Raw genomic sequence first — 25834 nt, forward strand, 5'->3', positions numbered from 1 at the left:
GCCATCATGAATTTGCGATGGACTTACCCCTTTACCAAGAACAGCTGGTGCTTTTCTGTTAACTTCATATACAGAATATTTTGATGCTTTATTTCATAGTATTTTGGGAACACCGTAATAAATAATTTTTGCACGAAGCATATTTAGTAAAGTACGGTTCATTCATTATGACATTTGTTGTTCCTTTTCGTACAGATAACATAATTACATATAATGGAGAATAAAAATTTTTTCTGATTATTTTGACTTATTACATTATTTTTTTTCACTTTTTTTAATAATTAATAAACTTTAATTTATATTATAATTTTTAAAACATGAGTTGCGGGCTCTTTAACATAGTTGTATGCCTATTGATTTGTGGTTGATTTGTGATTGATTTAATTTCTCAAACTAATTTTTATTCTGTTTAGATCTGTTCAAAATCTGCTTTTTCGTCAACCACTATTAAATAAAACGTCAAATATTACTTGAAAGTACTTTCCACCGTCAAATGTAGATGGTGTAGATCAACAAATATCACACAGATGCTCTCCCAACCCTATTGATATTTCTGGGTGATCTGTATTGCCAGAAAAAATAAAGGACATTATGTACCAAATTGTTGTTCACTTCAGTCCACATTTTTTTACAAGAAAAAATGTAAATTTTCTCTAAAAATAATGGAAAAATAGATCCAAAACGTAGTAGGTCATTATAACATTTCATGAATATAATAGGGAATGTTCGTTTGTAATATAATCCTGAACTGGGTTCAGTTAATATTAATTATATGACAACAATATAATATTGGTTTGAAGTATATGATTATTCACTACATTCATGTAGAACAAGTGTTGAAAAATATTTACCTTTATCAAATTCTCACTCATACTTTAATATGTTTTTTTATTTCATCGAGATTCATTTCAAGAGATACACAACGTGGCAACCACACTTTTTGATTACAAACAATTTCAGGGTGGCCGTCACAATTGTATAATTATTTACCAGATTGATTTGTTATTTAATAAAATTCAGTTTCATCACATAATGTTGTACGAATGACTATTATGTATTCAAATAAAATATATTCACAAGTATTAATAGTATCACAACAGATTAATTTATAAGAAGAGTTTATAAGAAGAGTCATTTCGCTTCTTATGTTAGACATATCTGCATATCCCTTGAACTAGTTTCCAATGTCTTTTTCTGAAGCAGCATTTGTCTCAAAGATGAGGCTTCCTCTCGAAGAGTTAGAACTTGCGCTCTCAAAATAGCGTTTTCATGTTCTAGAATGGTGGCTCTGAGGGCTATCTGGAAAGCATATTCGAAATCAATAGAACGTTATTCAGTAATGGGGGATTTGATAGTTGTTCATTGAATGTGATAAATGCATTATGGATGTTTGAGGATGTTTGAGGATATCAAAATTATTTGTGTAGTTTCTGTAATTCTATACGAATCTAAAAATATTAGTCTACAATATTTACTGAATACCTCTTAACTGAGATTGATTCAGTGGTTAACACTTTCATTGAGTTATAATCCATATGGTGGTCAAACTTATTCACATGGTCTGCTAAAGAGCATATTTCTGGTTGTAATCTACAGTCACTTTTGTGCGAAGTAATTCTAGCATCTAATGATGGCCAAGTTTGGTCAACATATATCTTATCACTGAGTTCAATCTAATGAGTAGGCAGATTGAGACCTTAGAGAGAACTCGCGACGAGACCTGGTGAGTAGGCTGATTGAGGCCCCGGCGTCAAGTCACATCAAATTCTTGAGTATATTAAAATTTCATTTTAATATACTCACACATTTTTGATGAAATGAATTCCCAAAAGTTACCTGTCAAAAATGTTGATAGCGGTTTCATGATTCATGTTCATTTGAATCAGTTAAACAGGTTTAGTGCATTTAATCGATGTAAAACTTTGAAAAAGCTTCCTATGTAACCTTCAACATCTTTATCTTTGAGGAAAATAATCGTCAAAACTGTGTATGGGTTTCTGCCTTATTTTTTAAAGTAATGATACTTTAACATGTCTTGAAAAATACAATCAATCAACACTAGCAAATCGTTGGGCGCATGAAAATCTGAGTGCTATTCAGACTTATAATTTGGACTGTGATAATTGAAATTTCCTTTTGGATATAAGAGAGATAGCTATCATAAAAAACCAAAAACTGAAGATATCTTTATTTTCGAATAATATTTTTATCCTCTCGCAGATTTTACAGCTTTATATGAATAAATATCAAACTCGATCTTTAAGCAAAAGTTTATGGCTATTTCTTAAGTTATTAACTAAATAAATATATATTGTCAAATAGGTACCTACCTGATCTTCTCTCATTTTTCTGGCATCTCGAGATTTTTTGGCTGCTTGATTGTTTCTCTTTCGCCTTTCAAAATATTTGTCATCTTTTTGTTCATCGGGAATAGGTTTCTTCTCACCTCTCTGTCTTCTTGAACCGTAAATAGAAGAACAGGGCGATACAGCAGCTGGACTTCTAGATCCTGAAAATCTGTTGTTATAACCAAAGAAATATAAGAACTAGGAGAGCGAGAGAGTGGGATATGATGAAACAATCTTGTATCCTTCCTAACAGCAAGGGACACCAGGTGGCCTGCGCAGTTTGTTCACTGCTTTTACTTGTATCTAAGATACTCATACAAAAGTGAGTTTACTGCTTGATAATCACAAATATTCACTGATTTCCTCTTTCTATTTCAAGGATATCATTGATCTAAGAATATCATGAAGTTTATAAAATGCAAATTATATTTCAAAAAGAATATTAGGGAAGACCACTCGGTGGTTGACTCATACTTGTACATACATTATATAATTCATCAGAGAAATTAATTTTTCATTGCCATAAGTAGTCACAATTGAATATTAGCTGTTTCATTTATTTTTATAATATAACGGAAAATGGAAAAGTAGCCGGAGTTGATAGAGGATACTATTATTGTCAAAACGAAACATTTTTTTAACATGAATTTCATTAGTTCGGACTTCCATTGTCTAATATTATATAAAATGATTTGAAATCCCTAAAAGAACTAACAATCTCTATATTTTAGGCCATGCCGTACCATTACTTACAAAGATAAATAACAAATCCTGCCGCTTTCATTCACATAACTTCTATTACCCCTTTACTAATAGACACTTGACTGGTATCAGAAACTCATCAGATTCAACGGCTCTTGTTTTGATGGAATTTTCAGTAAATGTTTTTGATATGGAATAAATTGCTTGGCTTAAACATTACCAATCAATTCCTTTTTGATATTCAGGTCAATATCCATTTATGACGGTCAATTTTTAAAAACCTTTTCGAAATAACTTAGGTATTGAGTTTTATAGTGAAGGCGATATCAATCAGAATGATGGTGTACCTAATTGTTTATATAAAAAAAGGTATAAGTTATCACCATGAAGTAGTAAACATTGCTGAATGTGATGTAATTATCTCAAAAATTTTGTTTGAAAATACTAAAATAAAAATAATTTTCGTATACCGTCCATCATCGACCTGTACAGATGATTTTGTTGAAAAATTAAGAGTATATTTGAGTTAAAATACAATATAATACAAGTAAAAGCAAAGGTAACAGTAAATTCTTATGGGAAACAATCAAAGAAGTGAGCGGCGAAAACAAAAGCACAAATCAAATGAAAACAATTCTCAACGATGAGAGAGAACTCATTGAAAATCAATCAGATATTGCTAATATATTCAATGATTTTTTTACAAATATTGGTCCAAAACAAAATTATTTCTCCAGGCCCTCGCAGTTCTCCCACAAGAGGCTCTATATTCTTATATAATCCACTCCCTGAAACCTCATAAATCTCCCGGAATAGATTTAATAAAAGCTGCCATCTGATAAACAAAATAATAATAGAAGGAGTATGTCCGTCACAATTCAAAATTGCTAGTATAAAGCCCATTCATAAAAAGGGAGACAAAAATGTTTCATCAAATTATAGACCAATATCATTGATATCAAATTTTGCTAAGATATTACAAAAAATATTGAAAACCAGACTTGACTGTTACTTAGCGCAAAGTGATACTCTTTCTGCCAAACAATTTGGTTTCCGAAATGATAAATCGATGCTATTTCCTTCCTAACAAGACAAATGTAATTCTGAAATATACTTACTAACCATACCATGTAAAATTATTGCTAATATTCATTATGTGAAATGCGTTTTATAACTCTTATACTTTATTATACGTTATATACTAACCACTAATGGCTTTCTATGAAAGCAAATATGTCATGTTAATCTCACTTAGTCGAGAAACCGCACATAATAACCTTAAGTTAAGTGAATAAAATCAACATTAATCCCTACGGACAAGATTATTATTTCCAATGTAACCATTGTCTTTCATGAAATACATTGATTGATTGATTGATGAAGGTAATTTACCAAATGTCAAACTTTCTACGGAGGAAAACAAAATATTGTGTCAGATTCATGATTATTCGAATGAAAGTAATCAAAACAAACATTGAAGAAGCCTAAAGTAATTCAAACTCAAATCTTGTTACGCTGTTATTCTGGAGGCATTTTCATATTGCAAATACATTTTCCTAAGTAACATTACGTCTAACATGTAATCTAATATATTACTTTATGATGTATATTGTTAAACAGAAGTGAGGGTCCGAACTTCTATTAATTTAATATAAATAAAATTAGTAAAAAATTATGTTAAACGGTTTTATTGAGAAAAAAAAATGTATAATGATGTAGATAATGTGTTGAAAATTGAAAAATTATTCGGAAGATTCTAGATAGCAGTCATCACACCCCTCCCCTTAGCAATCTACGGTATTGATAAGATATAAAAAAATTGTTGGGCGTAACGTAACCTGAGTAAATATGTGAATACTACGTCCAACGATCAGTACCGTAGATTGCTGAGGAGAGTGGTATGATGACTGCTACAGGACCTTCCGAATAATTTTTTAGTTCTCAGTACAATATCTACATCATTGTTATCATCTTTTGTTTTAATAAAACCGTTTAACATATTTCTTTTTTACCAAATTTCAGATCAATCTGTTAGTAGGAAGGGGGTCAAACTTCAATTACTGAATTTGACCCAAACAAACAAACAGGGCAAGCTAAATCAAACCGTTTAAAAATACTACATAATGCCAGAATAAATAACTCGAAATAAAAGAATTCAAGTCACCTGCAAAGTTGAAATTGTATGGAAATTTAGAGGATAGCTAGAGGAAACGTTACATGAGACTAAATAACAATATATTTGCTGAAGAAAAATTGACGAAACACAATAATATTATAAAAACGGTATTATTGTGAATGAAGCATTATGAGATATTCAGACTGAAACCAGAAGCAACTTTGAAGAAGTACGGGAAAATGTCTTTGAGAGCAATATAGTTTCCAAATGCAAACGGCAAGAAAGACAACCATTGAAAACTATTTAACGAAATTGATAATCTTAGGTATGAATTTGAAATACATGACGATTACATTTTGATGATGGGGGATAACAGGAAATAATTCTTGAAGAAACAGATATACCACACAGGAGATAGTGATTTAATTCTTCAAGGCTGTCGAATTTTTTTATAGAGAATACTTCAATTCTTTTCAGGCTACAGTGAATCTGCGTAATACAGTTGGTGTCCCATAGATCACATGGGTAAGAAATCCATGTGAACATTTTTATTTCCTATCAGCTTTTGAATTGTAACATCACTGAGACATACACGTGAAATGATCACATTTTTCGAAAAAAAAAAAAACTGAAGTTACCAACTCCATGGGCTAAAAAGTTTCGTGCCTAGCACATAGATGGCGTTAGTCTTGTTGCATTCGCTGCAACAATTAAACGTTGGTTTGCTGACTTCAAACGTGGTCGTAGAGATACCGATGATGCAGAACGCAGTGGATGTCCAAATAAGGCAGTAACACCAGAAAACAAGATCCACCAAATCGTTTTGAATACTCGAAAAGTGAAGTTGCGTGAGTTAGTGACATTATAAATATATGTAAAGAACGTGTTGGCTTCAAATAACATGAGCATTTGACTATGAGAAAGCTATGTTCAAAGTAGATGTCACGTGAGCTCACTGTTGACCAAAAACAAGAACGTCTTGATGATTCTAAGCACTATTTGGCCATGTTTAAACATAACAAAATTGTGACAATGAATGAAACATGGATCCATCACTTCACTCTGCAATCAAAACGATCGTCAACTGAGTGGAGAGTAACTGGTAAACCTCCTCCAAAGCGCCCTAAAAGCACAACAATCTGCTGGAATGGTTATGGCCTCGGTAATTTGGGATGTGCGTGGTGTAATATTCATCGACTATCTTGAGAAGGGGAATACCATATACAAAGAATATTATATAGCGTTATTGGAGCATGTGAAGAAACGACGGCATATAGCAAAAAAAATTGTTTCATCATAACAACGCACCGTGTCACAAGACAAAACAATGGCAAAACTACATGAATTGAACTTCGAACTGTTCCCACATCCACCGTATTCGCCAGATTTGGCTGCGAGCCAAACAAACATTTGCTCACCGGTAAGAAATTCTGCTCGAATGAAGAGATTAAACTGAGGCCTATTTTGAGGCGAAAGGTAAATCGTTCTACAAAAGTGGTATTGAAATGTTAGAGCGACGCTGGAATCATTGTGTGGCTCTTGATGGAGATTACTTTCAGCCCATGTGTTTATCTTTCTTAGTCTGTATTTTCATGATGTTTTTTAATTGATGCAAACTGTATTGATCGAATAGGTATAACTCACTCAAATCTCTCAACTGCTCAGGCACAATGTGAAGGTGGTGTGTTGGATAGCCAAATAGGGTCGGAGTTGTTAAAAATGCTTTATTAGCATTTAACAATGATTTTTCTTGTTCTTGTATTATTGATGATGGCCGCAGTTCAAATTCCGGATTGATGAGCGGTTTCAAATGCATCTCTGTAACAAACATTTGTAATTCAGAACAATTCACTATTCTTAACAACCAATAGAATATTAAGAAGTACGGAAGTATCAAAAACTCTAAAAATAATATGACTCTGAAATTAATATATTCGCATCCGGAGGGATAATTTTAGAGATTGAACAAGACAACATGAACCAATCACAATTCCGGCTTGATTTTGGACGAAAAGGAAGATCGGCACTCCAAAAATTTCATGTAATATGTACTAACTAGTCCAAATTTTTGAACATGGGTATAAACATAGGTGATAGTCAACACGAACTCCAGTCAAAAATTTCAACTCCATACCAAAATTTTACAAACTGTGTTGTCATCTCTACCATATTTTTTCCCGATGGCTAGGGGTGGAACTGAGGATTTGGTCGAATTATAACGAACTGTTTTAGCTGCTGATCAAAAAAGATCTAGAAGCGTAAGCCTGGAAAAGAGTTTATCCTAATTATTCGGTTGTGCAGTTCTCTAAGTAAATGTTCGAAAATAGCTAACACGTATAGTCAGTGGGCATACTTGAAGACTGGCTATAAATCAAATCATCTAAAAGAACAATTCGTTCAGGCCAGTCTCAACACCCTACACAGTAGGTTAATGGACTGACACCTATCAGAAAACAACTACTCCCCTGGCTAATACCACGAAGGGCGTTGGATTATATCCGACAGGTGTCAGTGCAGGATTCTTCACTGAAGTTATTCCTGCATATGCTGTTGGCGACACAACTGCCGCAATAGATTTTCAATTATTGGAACACACTTGCAGACCGGTTTCGGGCTGTTTGGCCACTCATCAGTGCAAGGTAGTGTATATCATCAACATAAAGTCGATGATTTCCGATAATTGAAAATCGAATTCCGTCAGAGTATCATTCCTCGAACTAAGCTGGAGACTACAACAAACAACAGGTTTGTCGTCGCTCCATCTGCCTGTGAACGAGGTAACCAACTGCATATCCAAATTTGCCCAATTCCTCGTAAAAGGAAAGAAATCTTTCACGTATAGTCAGTGGGCATACTTGAAGACTGGCTATAAATCAAATCATCTAAAAGAACAATTCGTTCAGGCCAGTCTCAACACCCTACACAGTAGGTTAATGGACTGACACCTATCAGAAAACAACTACTCCCCTGGCTAATACCACGAAGGGCGTTGGATTATATCCGACAGGTGTCAGTGCAGGATTCTTCACTGAAGTTATTCCTGCATATGCTGTTGGCGACACAACTGCCGCAATAGATTTTCAATTATTGGAACACACTTGCAGACCGGTTTCGGGCTGTTTGGCCACTCATCAGTGCAAGGTAGTGTATATCATCAACATAAAGTCGATGATTTCCGATAATTAAAAATCGAATTCCGTCAGAGTATCATTCCTCGAACTAAGCTGGAGACTACAACAAACAACAGGTTTGTCGTCGCTCCATCTGCCTGTGAACGAGGTAACCAACTGCATATCCAAATTTGCCCAATTCCTCGTAAAAGGAAAGAAATCTTTCACGTATAGTCAGTGGGCATACTTGAAGACTGGCTATAAATCAAATCATCTAAAAGAACAATTCGTTCAGGCCAGTCTCAACACCCTACACAGTAGGTTAATGGACTGACACCTATCAGAAAACAACTACTCCCCTGGCTAATACCACGAAGGGCGTTGGATTATATCCGACAGGTGTCAGTGCAGGATTCTTCACTGAAGTTATTCCTGCATATGCTGTTGGCGACACAACTGCCGCAATAGATTTTCAATTATTGGAACACACTTGCAGACCGGTTTCGGGCTGTTTGGCCACTCATCAGTGCAAGGTAGTGTATATCATCAACATAAAGTCGATGATTTCCGATAATTGAAAATCGAATTCCGTCAGAGTATCATTCCTCGAACTAAGCTGGAGACTACAACAAACAACAGGTTTGTCGTCGCTCCATCCATCCATCCATTGGTTACCTCGTTCACAGGCAGATGGAGCGACGACAAACCTGTTGTTTGTTGTAGTCTCCAGCTTAGTTCGAGGAATGATACTCTGACGGAATTCGATTTTCAATTATCGGAAATCATCGACTTTATGTTGATGATATACACTACCTTGCACTTGATGAGTGGCCAAACAGCCCGAAACCGGTCTGCAAGTGTGTTCCAATAATTGAAAATCTATTGCGGCAGTTGTGTCGCCAACAGCATATGCAGGAATAACTTCAGTGAAGAATCCTGCACTGACACCTGTCGGATATAATCCAACGCCCTTCGTGGTATTAGCCAGGGGAGTAGTTGTTTTTCTGATAGGTGTCAGTCCATTAACCTACTGTGTAGGGTGTTGAGACTGGCCTGAACGAATTGTTCTTTTAGATGATTTGAAAATAGCTAAAGTTTTTTTATTGAACTGGTCTGTATGAAAGCGTAAGCGTTAAGGTGGTTCTTTAACACCTATTAGTAGATAATTTACTTGACTTGAAACTGAAATGAGATTATGGTTGAACGATCCTAAAGGAGGTTTAACGATGTGTAGAGAACAGATCCTAAAAACTAAGGGTCGTTTTAACAATAACCAGTCACCTAATAAATAGGCATTCACCTAAGATGAACTGTATCATAACCCATAACCTGTATCGATGGTTGAGAACTGACAAAAAAATCTTCCTTTGATATTTGTTGTGAGTTTATTTGATCAGATATGCTGGCTAAACCTTTCTTTGCTTGATTGTTGAAGAGACAATCGGTTTTTATCGAACTTATTTGTGTATTTGCACCGTCCACAATTAAAAAAAAAAATAAAAATTGTATTGAAAAACTTTAAATATCTGCAGGAAGGAAAAACAGTTAACTTCACTTCTATACTTCTATACACTTCGTCTACTGAGTGAATTCAAAATATTATTCATCAGTAACTTGTATTTAATAATTTTGCCAATAAAAAAAAGTAAGGATTATACAGTTTCTCGTCTTAACGTTTCGAAGGCTAAAATTTGCTTTAGTTTTCCCCAAATATAATTTCAAGGAATTTCTGTTATACCTGGGCTGTACTATTTTTAGTTGTATTATCAAATCAATAAAACTAATGTAACGTATTTTTTGAATTAAAAATGATGTATTCTTGAAAATGATAATGGAGACTTTGAAATTATGCTGCACAATTTTTCTATGTTAATGAAAAGAAAATTATCATTTATATCCACTCTCGACGAGCGCGATCTTAAAAAGGCTGATTTTTCTCTCGATTTTAACTGATAATTCAGATTATCTTTTACATCTCACTTTTCTTCTTCAAATTCTTCTGGAATACATATACACAGACACGTTTGTTTATTTTCTTTTGACAATTCAACAATTAAATGAGATTATATCAAAGCAACACCTTTTCGCAAAAATAATTATGAAATATATTTCAGAATAAACGTTAAACTTACAGGTTTTGTTTATTACAATATACATCTGAAGAAAACGTTCATTACATGAATAAAGATATAATATAGTATATAATAATATAATATTAATATAATAATATGTTTATTTACCAGCAACAGAAAGAGTTTCCAATACATCATATGCAATTTCAGATAGAATACAAAAAAAAAAGAAAAACAATCAATTGAATGGAATGTACTAGATATGGGTAATGAACATCGAGAGAACCCATTAAAACCCTAAGGTTGTGCATGGGAATTCTTTACTTATTGTGTTACCAAATAATCTTCGAACAGTATTTCAGTGTGAGTATTTACAATATTTACAAAATCCTGGACCTGAGAAAAAGTAAATGACAATGAGAGGAGAATCGAAAATTCAGTTCATTTCTATAGCGATGAAAGTAGGGAAATTTGGATAAGTTATTTGTTATCAATTATATTTAATATGATTTCATGATCTACATTGAGGAGATACTTTTTGAATATATTTTTTATTAGTGGTATCGAGTTGACTTTCATTAGCTTATTTTTATGCATATCGTCTAGAAAGTTATAGAACTTATCTGCCAAAAAACTGAAACAACGTTGTCCCACCGATATTTTTGTTGTCTGTATTTGTACCAACATTTTTGCTTTATTTCTTGTGGTATAATTATGTTCTGTTGAAGGGTGTATTTATTTTTACTTATGAAAATTGCTATGTCGTATAAATATAACTTTCTGACGCTGAGGATAGCTGCATCCTCAAAAAGATATTTTGACTGATACGTATATTTTTTTTGGAAAATTATTTTAAATTTTTTTTTCTGTAATATCTCACACCACCCCAGCTAAGGATACCATATCGCAGTCGTGACTCCACAAGAGCATAATATAGAGTTTTGAGGTAACGATTATCTAATATTCTATTGAAGCATTTGAATCTATATAATAATGGTCTTAAACTTTTAGTTACTTCATCGATATAATGATTCCATCTTGAATGACAATCTATTGTAACCCCTAGATATCGGACTCTCTCTGCTTGTTTGATGGCAATCTGTTGATTGTATAAAATACATTTTAAAATTTTGAAGTAACAGACACACATCATATAATCTCGGGGTTTGACTGACCACTGATCAGAAATTATTTTCACTTTTGTAAATACCAGATGTTTATATATGTCTTCCTCCTACATTTTTTCTGTGACATACTGTTTTCGTATTCTCTAATTGTTTTGTAATTATTTTCCAGATTTATTAGCAATTGTTCATGTAAAGATTGGTCACTTGGAATTTTCACAATATAACAAAAATTTATAATACAATCAAGTCAGTATACATATTTGGGGTTACTTTCTTTCTTGTCCGATGAAGCTGCTTGCAGCATCGTCCCTTGCAAAGTAGGGTGCTGCAAGCAGCTTCATCAGACCAGAACCTGTCATTGGTATCGCTTTAGGCTTTGCCAAACAAACACTGAACACCTGCATGGCAAGAAGATTTATGGACTTCTGGCAAAATCTTCCAGGACTGATTCACTCCAAAGCTTGAAACCAAACAGTTGTTGGACTACAGTATGGATGACCTACGATGTCTAACAGGCCTTCTCACAGGCCACTGTCGTCTGAATAATCATATGCAAAGACTTGGACTGTCGGAAGACAGTGTGTGTCGCCACTGTTTGGAAAATGATGAAACAGCAGTGCCAGCTCCGCTGCGGACCGAATCAGGTTTTCAAAGTTTGGCAGAGCCGCACTCTTACAATTTGACCTGGAAGATTACTAAATCAATAGGCTTCGTTGAGAAACCTGGGTTTATTTGGTCGAGTGTGAATAGTTGTGAGCCACAATGAAACCTTGTGGGATGCTTTAAAGAGTCGCATAGACCCACTCACTTTTCACCTAACGTAACCTACTTTTGTCCAAATTGAAAATGTTCAATAAGGATTAATTGGTGAGGTGTTTTATATTTGATTATTAGCTGCACTGAAATTGTGTTAGTTTGTTTAACTTCATTAGTTTTCATAGGAAGGCGTCAAATGGCATGTTTGCAAGTTTTGTTTAAAATTGACCATATTCGCCAAGCATTAAGTGGCGGCCGGATTTTATATTTTGATGAAATGTTTTAATGTCAAATATTTCAATTATTCACTTTTGACGGAAATCAATATTGCTAACAATGAAATATAAAATCCGATCACCACTTATTGAATATTGTCAAAAGCCAAATTGTCAAAAGTACTAATTTCCGAAAATATTTAATTTTCCAAATTTATAGCCTCAGTGCACAGCACTGTAAAGGTCGATCTTGTAAAAGTTCATTTACCTAAATGAAATTATGATATTTGACAATTAGCCATAATTCAATAATGGTGATTGGCAATATTAGACTTCGACCTAAAATCAGGAACAAGAATGTGTGGGCATGGGGGATTCGGTTGCCACCTTCTGAAGATAACACATCCATCACCCATGAAAATGTACCTTCGGTAAGTGTATTTTTTTATTTGTATTATTGGCTTGTTGAACCATATTTTCATAAAGCGTAAGTTTGTTGAGGGTTATGTTGAGGGTTATGTTCAATAAACTTGAGTACTTTCTACTTATGATTATTATTTTTATATAAATCCTACCATCTGAGTTAACTCCCAACTCGCGAGCCATTTCAGCCGCGACAATATGGTCAGTTTTGATGAGATTTTGCAGCCAACTTTTCGAAAATAAGTATATTCTAAAACTTGTGAGGATTCAAATTTCAATGGTTACTCAACCAAAGGATTCCTGATTGGGCAACTAGAAATATCACATTTTGATAAGTAGATCTAAAAGAATCCATTGCGGTCAGAAATCTATGCCGACTGATATATTGTTTGTCAAAGATAAGGTGGGCCAGCGCCAGCGGCATGTGCTAATATGAAACCGTGAAAGATATAGACTGATTCAGTTTGGAAACTCTTGAGGAAACTAATGTAGAACGAAACACGTATTGCGGTTTTGTAATGTATCAAGTGGAAATATCATAAACAAATACTCAACATCGCAGCGTCTTCAAACATGAAACATTATTCTAACAACTACCGCCATCAGGACGGGTACTTCTGGGATCACCCATTCATGCAAAATGGTTCTCTCGACCAAGTTATCAGCATCAGTGTTAATTGCATAATTTACTGCAAAATTTTTGCTGGGAAGCAGCATGTGCCACAAAATACGTAGATATTTCTTTTCGTTGAGGGGAAAATAACGTATTTCAAGTTTGAATATCAAGTGAAAATATTATATGATGACGATTACTTCAAAATATAAAAATTATAATAAAGAAACTAGAATTCAATAAAATCTGAGAATAAAGTATGAAATCTCGATTTTACATTATCTATCTGATTTTGAAACATCTTGTACATTTGTACAGTAATCAGTAAGTTCATGATATCTATCGAGTTTGATTTTTCAATTCCATTCGGAAAATTCAAAATAACTCACCAATCTCCCAGTCATATGGCTCCTAAAATATACAATGCTCTTCCTTCATATGTGAGAAACTACATGACAAAACAATCATTCAAATATAATTTTAAATTATTTTAGGCAGAACAGTGTTTTTATAAAATGGATGAATATTTGTCGTGGCAATTTGCGGTCAAATCAATTAGTATTAGTATTAGTATTAGTATTAGTATTAGTATTAGTATTAGTATTAGTATTATTGTATTTTAAATGTGACTTTTTCCATACGGTTTGTAACTGTCTTAAGGAAATAAATGACTATTATTATTATTATAGCTACAAATCAAGCCAGAAAATTTGTTTGCACCCAGTTTTAAAATAACGAAAAAATTGGTTTAGAATTCGCGTGTTCTTATGAAGGCGTGATCGGATCGTTTCATGTTATATTTTATTTTCTGGGGATCTTGTTACTGAAATAAATTAATGTGGTCAAATGAAAAAAGATAACGTGTGCAATTTGACAGTTTCTATTCAAATATGAACGGATGAAACCAAGAAAACACAGTTATTGTGCTGGAAAAGTTTATATGTCATGTTCATGCAGGATTGTCAATTTTCATACACGATTGCTTGGTACATAAAATTCTATAGGCTGGTAACATATATATGTCCTTGTGAGGTCTGTTCATTTGAAATCACAAGCTCAAGTTTTTGTTATTAGAACCCCGGCCCGAATCTCAAAAATGGTTCAAGATGGTGAATTGTTTTCTTGATGTGATTGCTAGACTTCAACAGAGAACTCACACATACATAAAGGAACGTAAAAACATCTGAATGAAGATTATATTGGGAGAACGACTGAATCAGTCGTTGCTGAGACTTGGAGATATACCTTTCGTGCTAGCAGTGAATGCACATATGACTGATGATATCTGCTGCAGTAGCAGTGAATTGGTACTTCAGGTTCCATCCGCTCATTCTTACCAACTCGGATTTTGTTGTGTTCAATCACGAGTCCAGCCGTGAAAGCCTATGTTCTCATATTATTGTTTTCATCTCGTTCCAGAAATGTTTAATGTTTAAAATGTGTTTTTTTCGTTAACCAGCTGTCGCACCCCTACGATCAACAACCCTCAGAAGTCGAAACTTGTGCGAGCTAAGGACTGACGGGGTCTTACCTTTAAACGTGTGATTCCTAACACGTGTTGGACAATAGCAAGTGAAAATCGAGCGTTCGGCCTAGGGCTTGGACCATCGACTCACACTTCGGCCGATTGACTGAGTAAAAAAAGCATCCACGTCGAACCGCCCAGCTATCGACCGACCGGACATCAAATTTCTAACAAATATAAGAGTAGAGAGTCACACATGTGAGAAGATTAGCCTTGTATTGATCTCCTATGCTGATTCAGAAGAAGCAATGCCTCCGATGGAACGGTTATCCGAAACGAAGTGTTTGAGTTCAGTAGAGAACAAGAAAAACCTTTCAAATAAGTACTGACTAATTGCTTCACTGTTTGGAGGAAGCTTTCATCAGCACAATTCCAAATATTTGGAATGCCTATTTTATGAGATATCAATATGGTCTCCAGAAGCAAAGATCCACTGATGACCTTTCTACATATGTCACCCACCTTTGGAACAATGCAATAGAGAAATCCGGACGTTTGACTGTGCCCGGTATGAGAGTTCACTGATTAAATTTCTATGTTACCGTTTATGAGATCGTCTTTGTTCATTGATCTCCAGCTTCCTCAAAGACCTCTTTATACGAATTACCATCAATGGTTTTCTCCTGCATACATTGACCATCAACGCAAATATTCTTCAGGAATCCATAATGTTTCCATTCCATTCCAGAAATCCAATATTTTGCTTTGCTGGTGTCAGCACATTTGTATCTGATAATCAAGTATCATCTTCGGTGACAACGAGATATTACAAATTCGAAATTTCGACTTCAAACTCGCAATCAAGACTTGAAATTCGAAATTTTGACTTTCATCTCGAAATTACGACTTTGAACTCGAAATTTTGACGTTAATATTGAAATTCCGACTTTAATCTCGAAATTTAGACTTTACACTCGAAATTTTGACTCCAAACTCGAAATTACGACTTTGAGCTCGAAATTTCGACTTCGATCTCGAAATTATTACTTTTAATTCGAAATTTTGATTTTGATCTCGAAATTACGGCTTCGATGTCGGAATTTCGACTTTACACTCGAAATTTTGACTACGAACTGGAAATCACGAACTCGAATCGTGATTTCGAGATTGAAGTAGAAAATCACAGGTTTAAATCGAAATTTTGAAATGAAAGTCAAAATTTCGAGTTTGAAGGCGTAATGTCGAGATTAAAGTTGCCATTTCGATATAAAAGTCTTAATTTCGAGTTTGAAATCGAGATGTGAAGTCGAAATTTCCAAGAAATAATGAAAATATGCGGTAATGAGATGATTCAAAGCTAAAATGTAAGAAATAATGACATAAACGTATATAGTGCAGACGTAATTACCGCCCTCTTACATCTTAACATTTGAACGGAACGAGATATCAAGGTAGGACTAAATTTACTTGGAAAAGCTTCATTTTTACTACTTGTTGATAGGAAATACATTAGGTAATTCACTTCTTTATATAGCACTGTTCAACTTTGGTTTAGCCATTCCTGAGTTATTAGCAGTTTCATGTTCATTTTGAGCATCTGCAAACAAACGATATCATAATTCAAAAAAAGTATTCACAATTGATTTTAATTTGTTCTAATAACTGTTCGAAATGTTCACTATCCACTTCCTGGCAACAATGGAGTCTTTCACCAATTTATTTTTTGCTCTATGAAAAGTTTCTGATAAAATTTCGCTAGAAGCAATTTTTTTATACGCAAGTTCTGAAATAGACTTCTGTTGTATATCGTACATTTCAGATGTCACACATCTCCCCATTAACATCTAGAAGCATCATATCAGGTGATCTAGGGGATATACTTGTCTTTCGATCGATTTGTATAAATTTCATACAGACACTTCCAAACCACCCTTTCTTAATGAGAAGGTAACTTGTCTTGCTGGAACGTAACATCAGTTGAAAACTTATTTGGGTTTTTCGAATGTCTTGAATGGTAGACGTGGTTCTTTAAAAAGGCACTTTAGATCACCTAATATTACGCCTCTAGATATTTTTGAAGATATACGTGATATCAGAAGTGTACAATATACAACCACAGTTCATTTGAGAATTTGTAGATAGGAAAAGAGTTGTTTGCGGTGAAATTACCCCTGCAACATTTATCAATGTAAATATTGAATTTGTGAACATACCTTGCATGTATGTACAGTTTCTTTTGGAATTATTATCTTTATCGTTTGTTTGTAGACTCTTGAAACGAATATATAACTGCCAATTACTTAGGAACGGCTGAACGAGATATCATAAGACTCGCCCTTTCCATTAAAAAAACAAGATGCTAGCGCCCTATCGGTGATGAGTGATGCAACACCAATGCCTTTCTTCAGAAAAAATAGTAAAATGAAGCCTCTTCACATGAATTTTGTTCATTATTTATGTCATGTTTCTTTCAAAAGATATGATGGGGGTGGGGGCTATTGAAGTCCACACTGTATAGAAATTTCTTGATAGCATTATTATGTTCAGTGATAAAAGTAAAAAACTTGCAAGTGCTATGAATATATTTGTTTTCACTTTTTACAAAATTATTAAAGAAATAATATACATGAAAACAATGACCTTTATTGATAACTCTTTGGAATCATGGCATGTTGCTTCGAACCAAGTCTTTCGTTTATCATTAATCTATTGAAATATACTGCCGCATTTCGAAAAATATTTAGGATTTTCGAAAAAGTGCTACTAGATAAAAAAATTAAAGGTGATGTATTAAATCAATGGTATTATAAATGACAGTCAGTGATTGTTGAAGCAGCTGTCTGTTATTAACTGTAGGAACTACAAGTTTTGAACAGCCAACTCAATAATTTTTAAAGGATAATGAAAAAGAATCCGCATCTTGATAAAAACTGGCTTTTCGAAAAAGTGCTACGTCGCAAAAAATCCAAAATGATGTATTAAACCAATGGTGTCACAATACTAATTTAATTGTAACGCATTGAAAAGTTTGGGGGGTTTCAAGGGTTCAATACCCCCTTAAATTTTTTATGGGCTGAAAGAGTTCGTGGTTTTATATAAAAAAGATGCACCTACGATAAGAAAGAAGAAGAGATTCATTTCCATTATAAAATGTTAAACAGTTTATGAAATATTGGACAAAATCGATTTTAAATTTATATTGTACCTACTTCTTTGTTATACCCTGTATATGAATTACACAATGATATAAACCTTTTGGTCAAATTTAGTATTGTGATCATAATCAGTTCATGACGTTCGCTATCCTCAGATCGAGTGGGCTGAAGTCGGAAACTGAGGGGTTCATCATGGCTTGTCAGGATGGTAACTTCAACACCTTAGTCTACCGCAGTCGCGTGATGTGTATGGAGGTTCCTGACACAAGGTGCCGGGCCTGCCTCGAGGCGCCCAAGACCCTAATGCACTTGCTATCAGCATGTCCAGCATATGCTGCCTATATCCATCGACATAACGCGGCCCTAAGAGTGCTATATTACCATCTACGGCACTCTTACGGTATTGACGAGACACCGGTGTTTCCCTACGCTCTAGGGGTTATTGAATCCGTTGTGGGGAACGAGAAGTGCCGAATTTATTGGAATTATTCGTTTCCCACCCTCAGGCTCATACAGGCTAATACTCCTGATGTAGTCCTTCTCGACCACCAGAGCAAAACGATATTTGTCGTGGAGTTTTCAGCTCCTGGCCAGACGAATATCGTCAGAAAAGAAGAGGAAAAACAGATAAAATATCGAGATTTTCTCTTCGAACTTCGCAGACTCTATCCAGATCACTCTGTCAAGATGGTTGTTCTGATTATTGGAATCCTTGGTGGAATGATGTCCTCTCTACTCTTGAATCTTAAAATCATACCGGCTTGCCGCACTAAGGCAGAAATCTTAGCCGCACAGATGCAGAAGGCTGTCATTCTTGGCTCACTGCGCTTGCTCAGGGCACATGATTCTCGGACCCAATGATCACTTACCCCACGGTGTGGGGAAAAGTAATTGGTTGATAATGCTGGCGCGCCTTCCCGAATGTATCGGGGCTTCGGGGGACAGGGCCCGACCAGCGCACACTACGGTGAAAAAAAACATAAAAAATACATTTATACATGAAAGAAAAAGGGTTAGCCAAAGGCTCTCTTCCACCCCTCCCAAAAATTATGCAGTGAGTGCAAGAAAATAATTATAAAAATACTTATTTACTATTATAATAATGAGAAGAGAAAACAAATCATAGATCATATAGTTATTATTCTTAACATTATTTTGGTCAATTTAACAATTTCATCACACTACCATACATTGAATTTTAAATTAGCACTGAGCAGTAAGAATCTGCGATTTTATTTCTTTCATAAATTGATGAATATTATGATTTAAAAGGGCTAAAATTTCATTCAGATAAGGGGCTATATAAGAAAAACATCTTTGAAATTTGGAAATACGGTTTTGCATAAATTCATTTTGGATCACACACTCTAGAAATAGCATGAAGTTCCTCAGTTGGAAATTTACATTACAATTCATACTATACAGTTTTTGAAAACGTTCTAAACCTTCATGGCATTTTGTGTGGTAACCTCCCTAGGCGACTATTTTGTGTTGTAATATACTCTCAACGAGAGCGCGATAAAATATTTTTTCAATTTTCTCATATCAAGGATGATTCATTTATATACTTATGCAGAAGTCCTCCCAATTTTTGATTGCATGATAATCTGTTATTATTACCAGGTATTTACTGTATTGAATTCTCTTTCATGTTGTTCACCTGCAGTATCCAGGGATCTGAAGCAACTCGTAAACTACTCATATACGGTGAAAAATGTGTTTTTCATAGTTACCTGTCAGTATCAACAACATATTTTCTTCAAGTCATTTCGAATTTTTTCATTCAGGTCCAGCCTGTAGTTCTTTTAGAATTTTCATTTGTCTTTTGCTTTACCTAATATCAATAAGTAGTTACTATGATGGAGAGTATCTTTGATGAATTTTTTGAAAGATTTTTTTCACTTCAACTTTTCAAAATCTCGGGATTTAACCGTTCGAGAACTGGGTTCAACAATAGATTACTAATTTTATATTAACTTGTTTAGCCCAGCATATTCTCGGGTTGGACCCAAATTGTCTACATTTTCTGTTCTTGGTACATGTTTTGAAAACTTTCAGTTTTGTTAGACTTTTTATTAATTCATATTGCGAATTTACCGGAATTCTAACTATTCAGAAGTTGAAAAATTGTCATTTCCTAGATCATTGATGAGGTCATATCAAATCAAAACAACACACAATATATAATACAGTCTAGTACAAACCTTGCCCCTGTGAAGCTAAAAAGTAATTGCAATTTCTCAACAAACTATACGCGGAAAAGGCCGAAACAGGTAAAACCGGGGTCCCCACCGCGCTCTCACTGAAATGATAGTGAGGAGTTTGCGAGTCCATTTTCCGCAAAAGGCGAAACGGGAGAAAGAGAATGTTAGGGTGTCGCACCTGATAGAAAACTAACAACAGAAATGTCATGCAAGAATTCAATTGTATCATTAAACATTAGGGTATTCTATCGTTGCTATGATAATCTGTTATGACACCGAAAGGCGTTTTCTTTGCACAATCTCTCCGCCTTCGTTGCCCTGCGCAAATGACGATGAGTCCTTTCTCACCCTTATTGGCCGGTGGTGGTCAAAAAACAGGTGTGTTACAACACTAAAACAATGATTTGTATAACTCCACCCTAGTTTATGAAAAGTTACAGATTTTATGCTTATACAGTCGATTACAAAAGTTGTTACTCTAGAAGTGGTTAGTGTGACAGATTTATAGATTTGTACCCAGAATTCATTCTGTCGTCACGTTCTGACTGACTGAAGTCGGTAACATTGCATAACATTTTAATTTAATGTATACTGGAATTAAGATCTTCCACAAATTTCATGCATATCTCACATTACTGATACAAAACGAAAATCAATGACTATATTTTGTTTTTTTTATTATAAGTAGTGTGTTATTTCTACTTGGCTAGTAGTAAGGCTATTCTCGATTTTCAATTTTTATTTGATATAGTATCTGTTCTCAAAAAGGAGTATCGTGCAACATTCTTTGAAGGTAAAACACTCTGAACTTACTTATAAACTCCACCAGATAGAATTTGACATTTTTTATGACCAAGTTAGGTCTACAATTAGTGATTTCATATACCGGAAGTACCAAACCCAGCTCAAAAAACTGAGGGCACTAATACAGAAACAACAACATATTATACACTGCGAATCAGTCGAACCAGATATCCAGTTCAGCGAAAGAATCATTAACTTGACCAAAGTAGAGTTTAACAAAGAGGAAATTTCAACAACGTCCAAAGTCCAATGTCCAATAATTGATAAAAACAGTTGGATACGTTGATAACAGATACAGCTACTGCATTGAAACAGACAGATAGTAGAGATATAGGGGCATACAAGATCAATGAAGTAATTCAGAACCATTCATTCTCTTTATCAAACAGTAGTAATAAAAACTATACAACAAAAAATAAGAAAAAAAAAGATCTTGTTTCCAGGAAAGCTGATAAATCGAATGCCATTGTTATCTTGAACGAGAAACATATGTTCAGAAAATTGAATCAGTCATTCAAAATGAAAACCTTACCGTCATCAAGAAAGATCCAACGAAAAATAGTTAAAATGAACTGAAAAATTTCCTATCAGATGCTAAAATCATTTTCACGGAATCAGAGAAACGGAGAATGACAACATGAACCCCTCTTGCCCTAAACTCTATGGCCTGATAAAAACACATAAAGAGGATAACCCCATAAGACCGGTAGTTTCGTATGTAAATAGTCCGGTAAGAGAATTAGAAATATGTCTTAACAAGTTTTCAAAAATATTACTAATTTCGTCCCACCTCATAGCATTAAAAATTCATTGACTTCAGTAGGATATATAAGAAACCAAACCACGCCACATAATTCAATTTTAGTTTCATTCGATGTGAAGAGTATGTTCTCCAACATACCGTACAACGAGTGTAAGGCCCTCATTTTAGATATATTAGATCAAGCTAAAGTAGACTATATCACTTCCTTTAAAGATTCAACAGCTTTCGATGTGTGCCAAAATCAGAGCTACCTACAGTTTGACAACAAATTTATAAACATGATTCAGATTTACCAATGGGCTCACCCCTTAGACCTCTTTTAGCAGACATATTTATGAACAGCTTGTAGACCACTATAGCAAATTCCGACCTGAGTAAAAAACATATTCATTTTTGGTACAGATATGTAGACGATATTCTCGCCTGTTTCAGAGGTACTACACGACAGCTGAACCAATTTATGACACTCATGAATAATATCAATAGCAACATTCAGTTCACACTCGAAACAGAGATAGAGAAACAGATAAATTTCTTTGACCTGACCATTACACACAATCAGAATAAATTCGAGTTCAATGTTTTCAGAAAACCTAGCTATACAGCGATTCTTTCCATCCACACAGTCATAAATTAGCAGTCTACAATTCAATGTTGCACAGAGCATTCTCACTGCCTTTGTCAGCTAACAATCTAGCTAGGGAAATTGATATAATTACACAGATAGGTCATAATAATGCTTTCAACGCAGATACTATCCAGAAGTTAGTCAGAAAAGAAAGCCGTAAATTCACTTACAGATTAATATACCCTCAGCTCAAACAACCAGAAATCAAGAAATGGGTAACTCTAACATATTTTGAAAAAAGAACAGAGATAATTGCGGGTTTCTTCAGGAAAAACAATGTGGAAGTGGCATTCAGACCACATGCTAGGTTATCTGATTTCCTTTTCAATGCCAAAGATAAGGTGGACAAGTTGGAGAAATCTGGAGTTTATAAGCTTAAGTGTCCGGAGTGTAATAGTGTTTATGTGGGACAATGTGGTCGAAATTTCCAAAAACGGTATGCTGAACATGAAAGGTCCTTCAGACTAGAAAAAAATTATTCGACGTTTTCAAACCATTCCTTGGCATGCAACCAGAAGTTTCCGAATTTAAATGATACGGAAATTTTGCACTATGCAAGGAAGGGTTACAAACTCAATTATTCAGAATCCTTGGAAATTCACAAGCATAAACATTGCGGGTGAAACCTGTTAAATGATCAAATCGATTTAGTTTACTTACCGGTCTTCAAATTGGCACATCCGCATTGTAAACTGTAAATTCAAGTGCTCAATCAAGCCAAGTACCTCTATTAGTACATATGGGGGTGGTATATGAGAGTTAATGTAATGAACCATTCTTAGTTCATTGTATAAGTTTGAAAATGTCCTTATAGGACGAAACTGCAGTAACGTTAGTTACAAATAAAAGTGGTGAAAAACATAGAAAGTTTTAATTCTCTTTTCTTCAATTTGGAATGTTTCCATGGTGCTTATCTTCAGAAATAATATATTTCATAATGCTCGCCGTTTGGCGATCAAGGTTTGCCTCCATTTTATCTTCCACAACTAGTGGAATATTGACAAGCTCTTTGAGCGATTGAAATAGAAACTAGACACGATACCAAAGTTATGAAGACTTCGTATGATACACATTGATTTTTGAATAAATAAAGATGGCTATGCTTATAATCTAAATTTTTTGAAATAAGAATAACCAAGTATCCCCCACAGCTTCAATAGTTTTCAATAAATGATTTCTTGTATACCTGCCTGTTATATCTCACTTTTGGAGTGTACTCTTTAAAAAAATTATTCATTTTGAAAATAGGAAACAAGCCTGAATTTCCCTGAGTTACAATGGGATTGATTCATGATTTTTGATTTATAGTTCACTTGACAGACATTTCAAATTGAAAAACAGTGCATTTTGTTTCAGTTCTCTAAGCACCGTAGTTCTCCTGTAATTAATTATTAAAAATCTAATGTAGTAGGCCGGTGACGTCACGGGCCTATTCCCGCTTCTTGTTCGATTGACCAATAGGAACAATAGAAATAATCATCATTGCCAAATAGTAAAATTTACGAAGCCTATAATTATCAATTTAATTATGGAAGTGTATATGAATCCGTTAACGTTTCCATTAATGAAACATTCTCCACATGGAATAAAATGTAGACGAAAAATCATGTTTGGAAATAAGTTCTATATCTAAAATCAGTACACAAAGTCGAAAGATCACAAAATATTTACCTAAAGTATGATTTTATGCATTTTTTAATAATATACAGTTATGAAAATCAAAAAATATAGCAAAGTGGATTAAAGAATCATTTCAAATATTCAATTCATTCTACAATCCTCAATCTGTACAAGTGCAATTTATTATAAAAAAAAAAACGATTCCTACATACATACCTCTTTCTAATATTGCTTCTAAATTCAAGAGATATAGGCTCGCTTGGGTAATCTGTTGAATCTTCCGAAACTTGAGAGGAAGGTTGAATGAGGTCAAGTATAGACAGAATTGATTGTACTCGAACTGATCCAACAAAAGCTTCTGAAGTGATAATAAAATTTGATGAAGTAAAATAAAAAGCTTTTGATTTATTCGAAAAAATATTAATTCATGTTGTTTCATACTTTTAGCAACAGTATTACTTTCTGTGGAGAATACTTGAAGTTGAAATAAAAAACTATGTTATCAAATTCAATATTTCCGTTCCCCTTTCATTTATAGTCACTTTTTAAATGATTTCCATAAAGTCTTGGAAGAGTAAAAGGATTGTAGTTCTTTCTTTTCACTCATTTTTTTTCTCATCATTTTATCCTTTGGGAACCTAAACTCATTATATGAAATAACTCACCTATAAACCAATGCGCTTTCTGTTTTCTTGTGCCTTTCCGCACAATTAAAATCAGCACAAGAATGCACCATATTAATATTCCAATATATCTCTAAAACACTTTTGAAACACACACAAACTAAACTCGATGAAAAAACGAATTGTTTCTACGCGAGCTGTCAACTAAGAAAAAGTTGAAACTCAATGTTGCAAAAACAAGCAGAATGGATCCGATATGACATACATTTTCAATGTCGAATAAACCAATAAATTGTGATATGGGTACTCCATTTTCCTGTGAAAATGAACGATCATTTAAAATTTTCTGTAATTATTCATTATTTTTTTTATGAATAAAGCCAGCAAACAAATGAATATACAATAATAATATCGCTCTAATTCAGGAATTAAGCATAAAAATGGACAATAATATTTACCTTGATAACTGATATAGTACAAGTCACATTTAAATAGAATTTAACAAGCTGTATTTTCAAATTGTTTTCGAATGCTGATGAACCCTAATAAAATAAATCAATTATGCATTCATGCCACCCACCAAAAATACGAAATTCAACGTTACTGCCATATTGTCATCCATTCAGCCAGCGCCCTCTGTAGTGTCAATGTCAATGGTTTTCACACATGACTTCGTATTTTTGTTAAAATAATATCAAAATGTATGTTGAGCCTAGTTTTTTTGAAGCTGACTCCGACAATTTACCAAGAGTCGATTTTGAAATGATCGATGAATTTTACTTGAAAAATTTGCAATACGTTGGTATCGAAATGAAGAATGAAAAATTTAAATGGTAGGTGATATATATATATATATATATATATATATATATATATATATATATATATATATATATATATATATATATATATATATATATATTTAGTTGGCATCTTTCATTTATATGCCACTCATTTCAGACTTTGTCTTTTACAAAAAAAAAAACCTTTTCCAATTAGATAATTTTGTATTCACATTCACATTGAGTTGACAACAATAACAACAAAAATGACGTCTGTCAAATTGGATCATCAAATCTGTGATTGGATA

The 25834-nt window shown here is 33.9% G+C and overlaps 1 protein-coding gene across 1 annotated transcript; it reads right to left on the reverse strand.

Annotated features, from left to right (window-relative positions):
- Nucleotides 1-1050: 1050 nt before the first annotated feature.
- LOC141480016 (uncharacterized) lies at nt 1051-24473 on the reverse strand. The gene is made up of 4 exons (XM_074169699.1): nt 24338-24473; nt 6811-6984; nt 2331-2509; nt 1051-1299 (listed from the first exon to the last, which is right to left on the reverse strand). Exons 2-4 carry the CDS (start codon nt 6980-6982, stop codon nt 1144-1146), a joined length of 507 nt encoding a protein of 168 aa, XP_074025800.1. The 5' UTR covers nt 6983-6984; nt 24338-24473; the 3' UTR covers nt 1051-1143.
- Nucleotides 24474-25834: the final 1361 nt, after the last annotated feature.

The sequence above is a fragment of the Leptinotarsa decemlineata genome, unplaced genomic scaffold (genome assembly GCF_025532065.1).
Source record: "Leptinotarsa decemlineata unplaced genomic scaffold, Ldec_3_MD MMD2_P_RNA_scaffold_5, whole genome shotgun sequence".
In the NCBI taxonomy this organism is placed as follows: domain Eukaryota; kingdom Metazoa; phylum Arthropoda; class Insecta; order Coleoptera; family Chrysomelidae; genus Leptinotarsa; species Leptinotarsa decemlineata.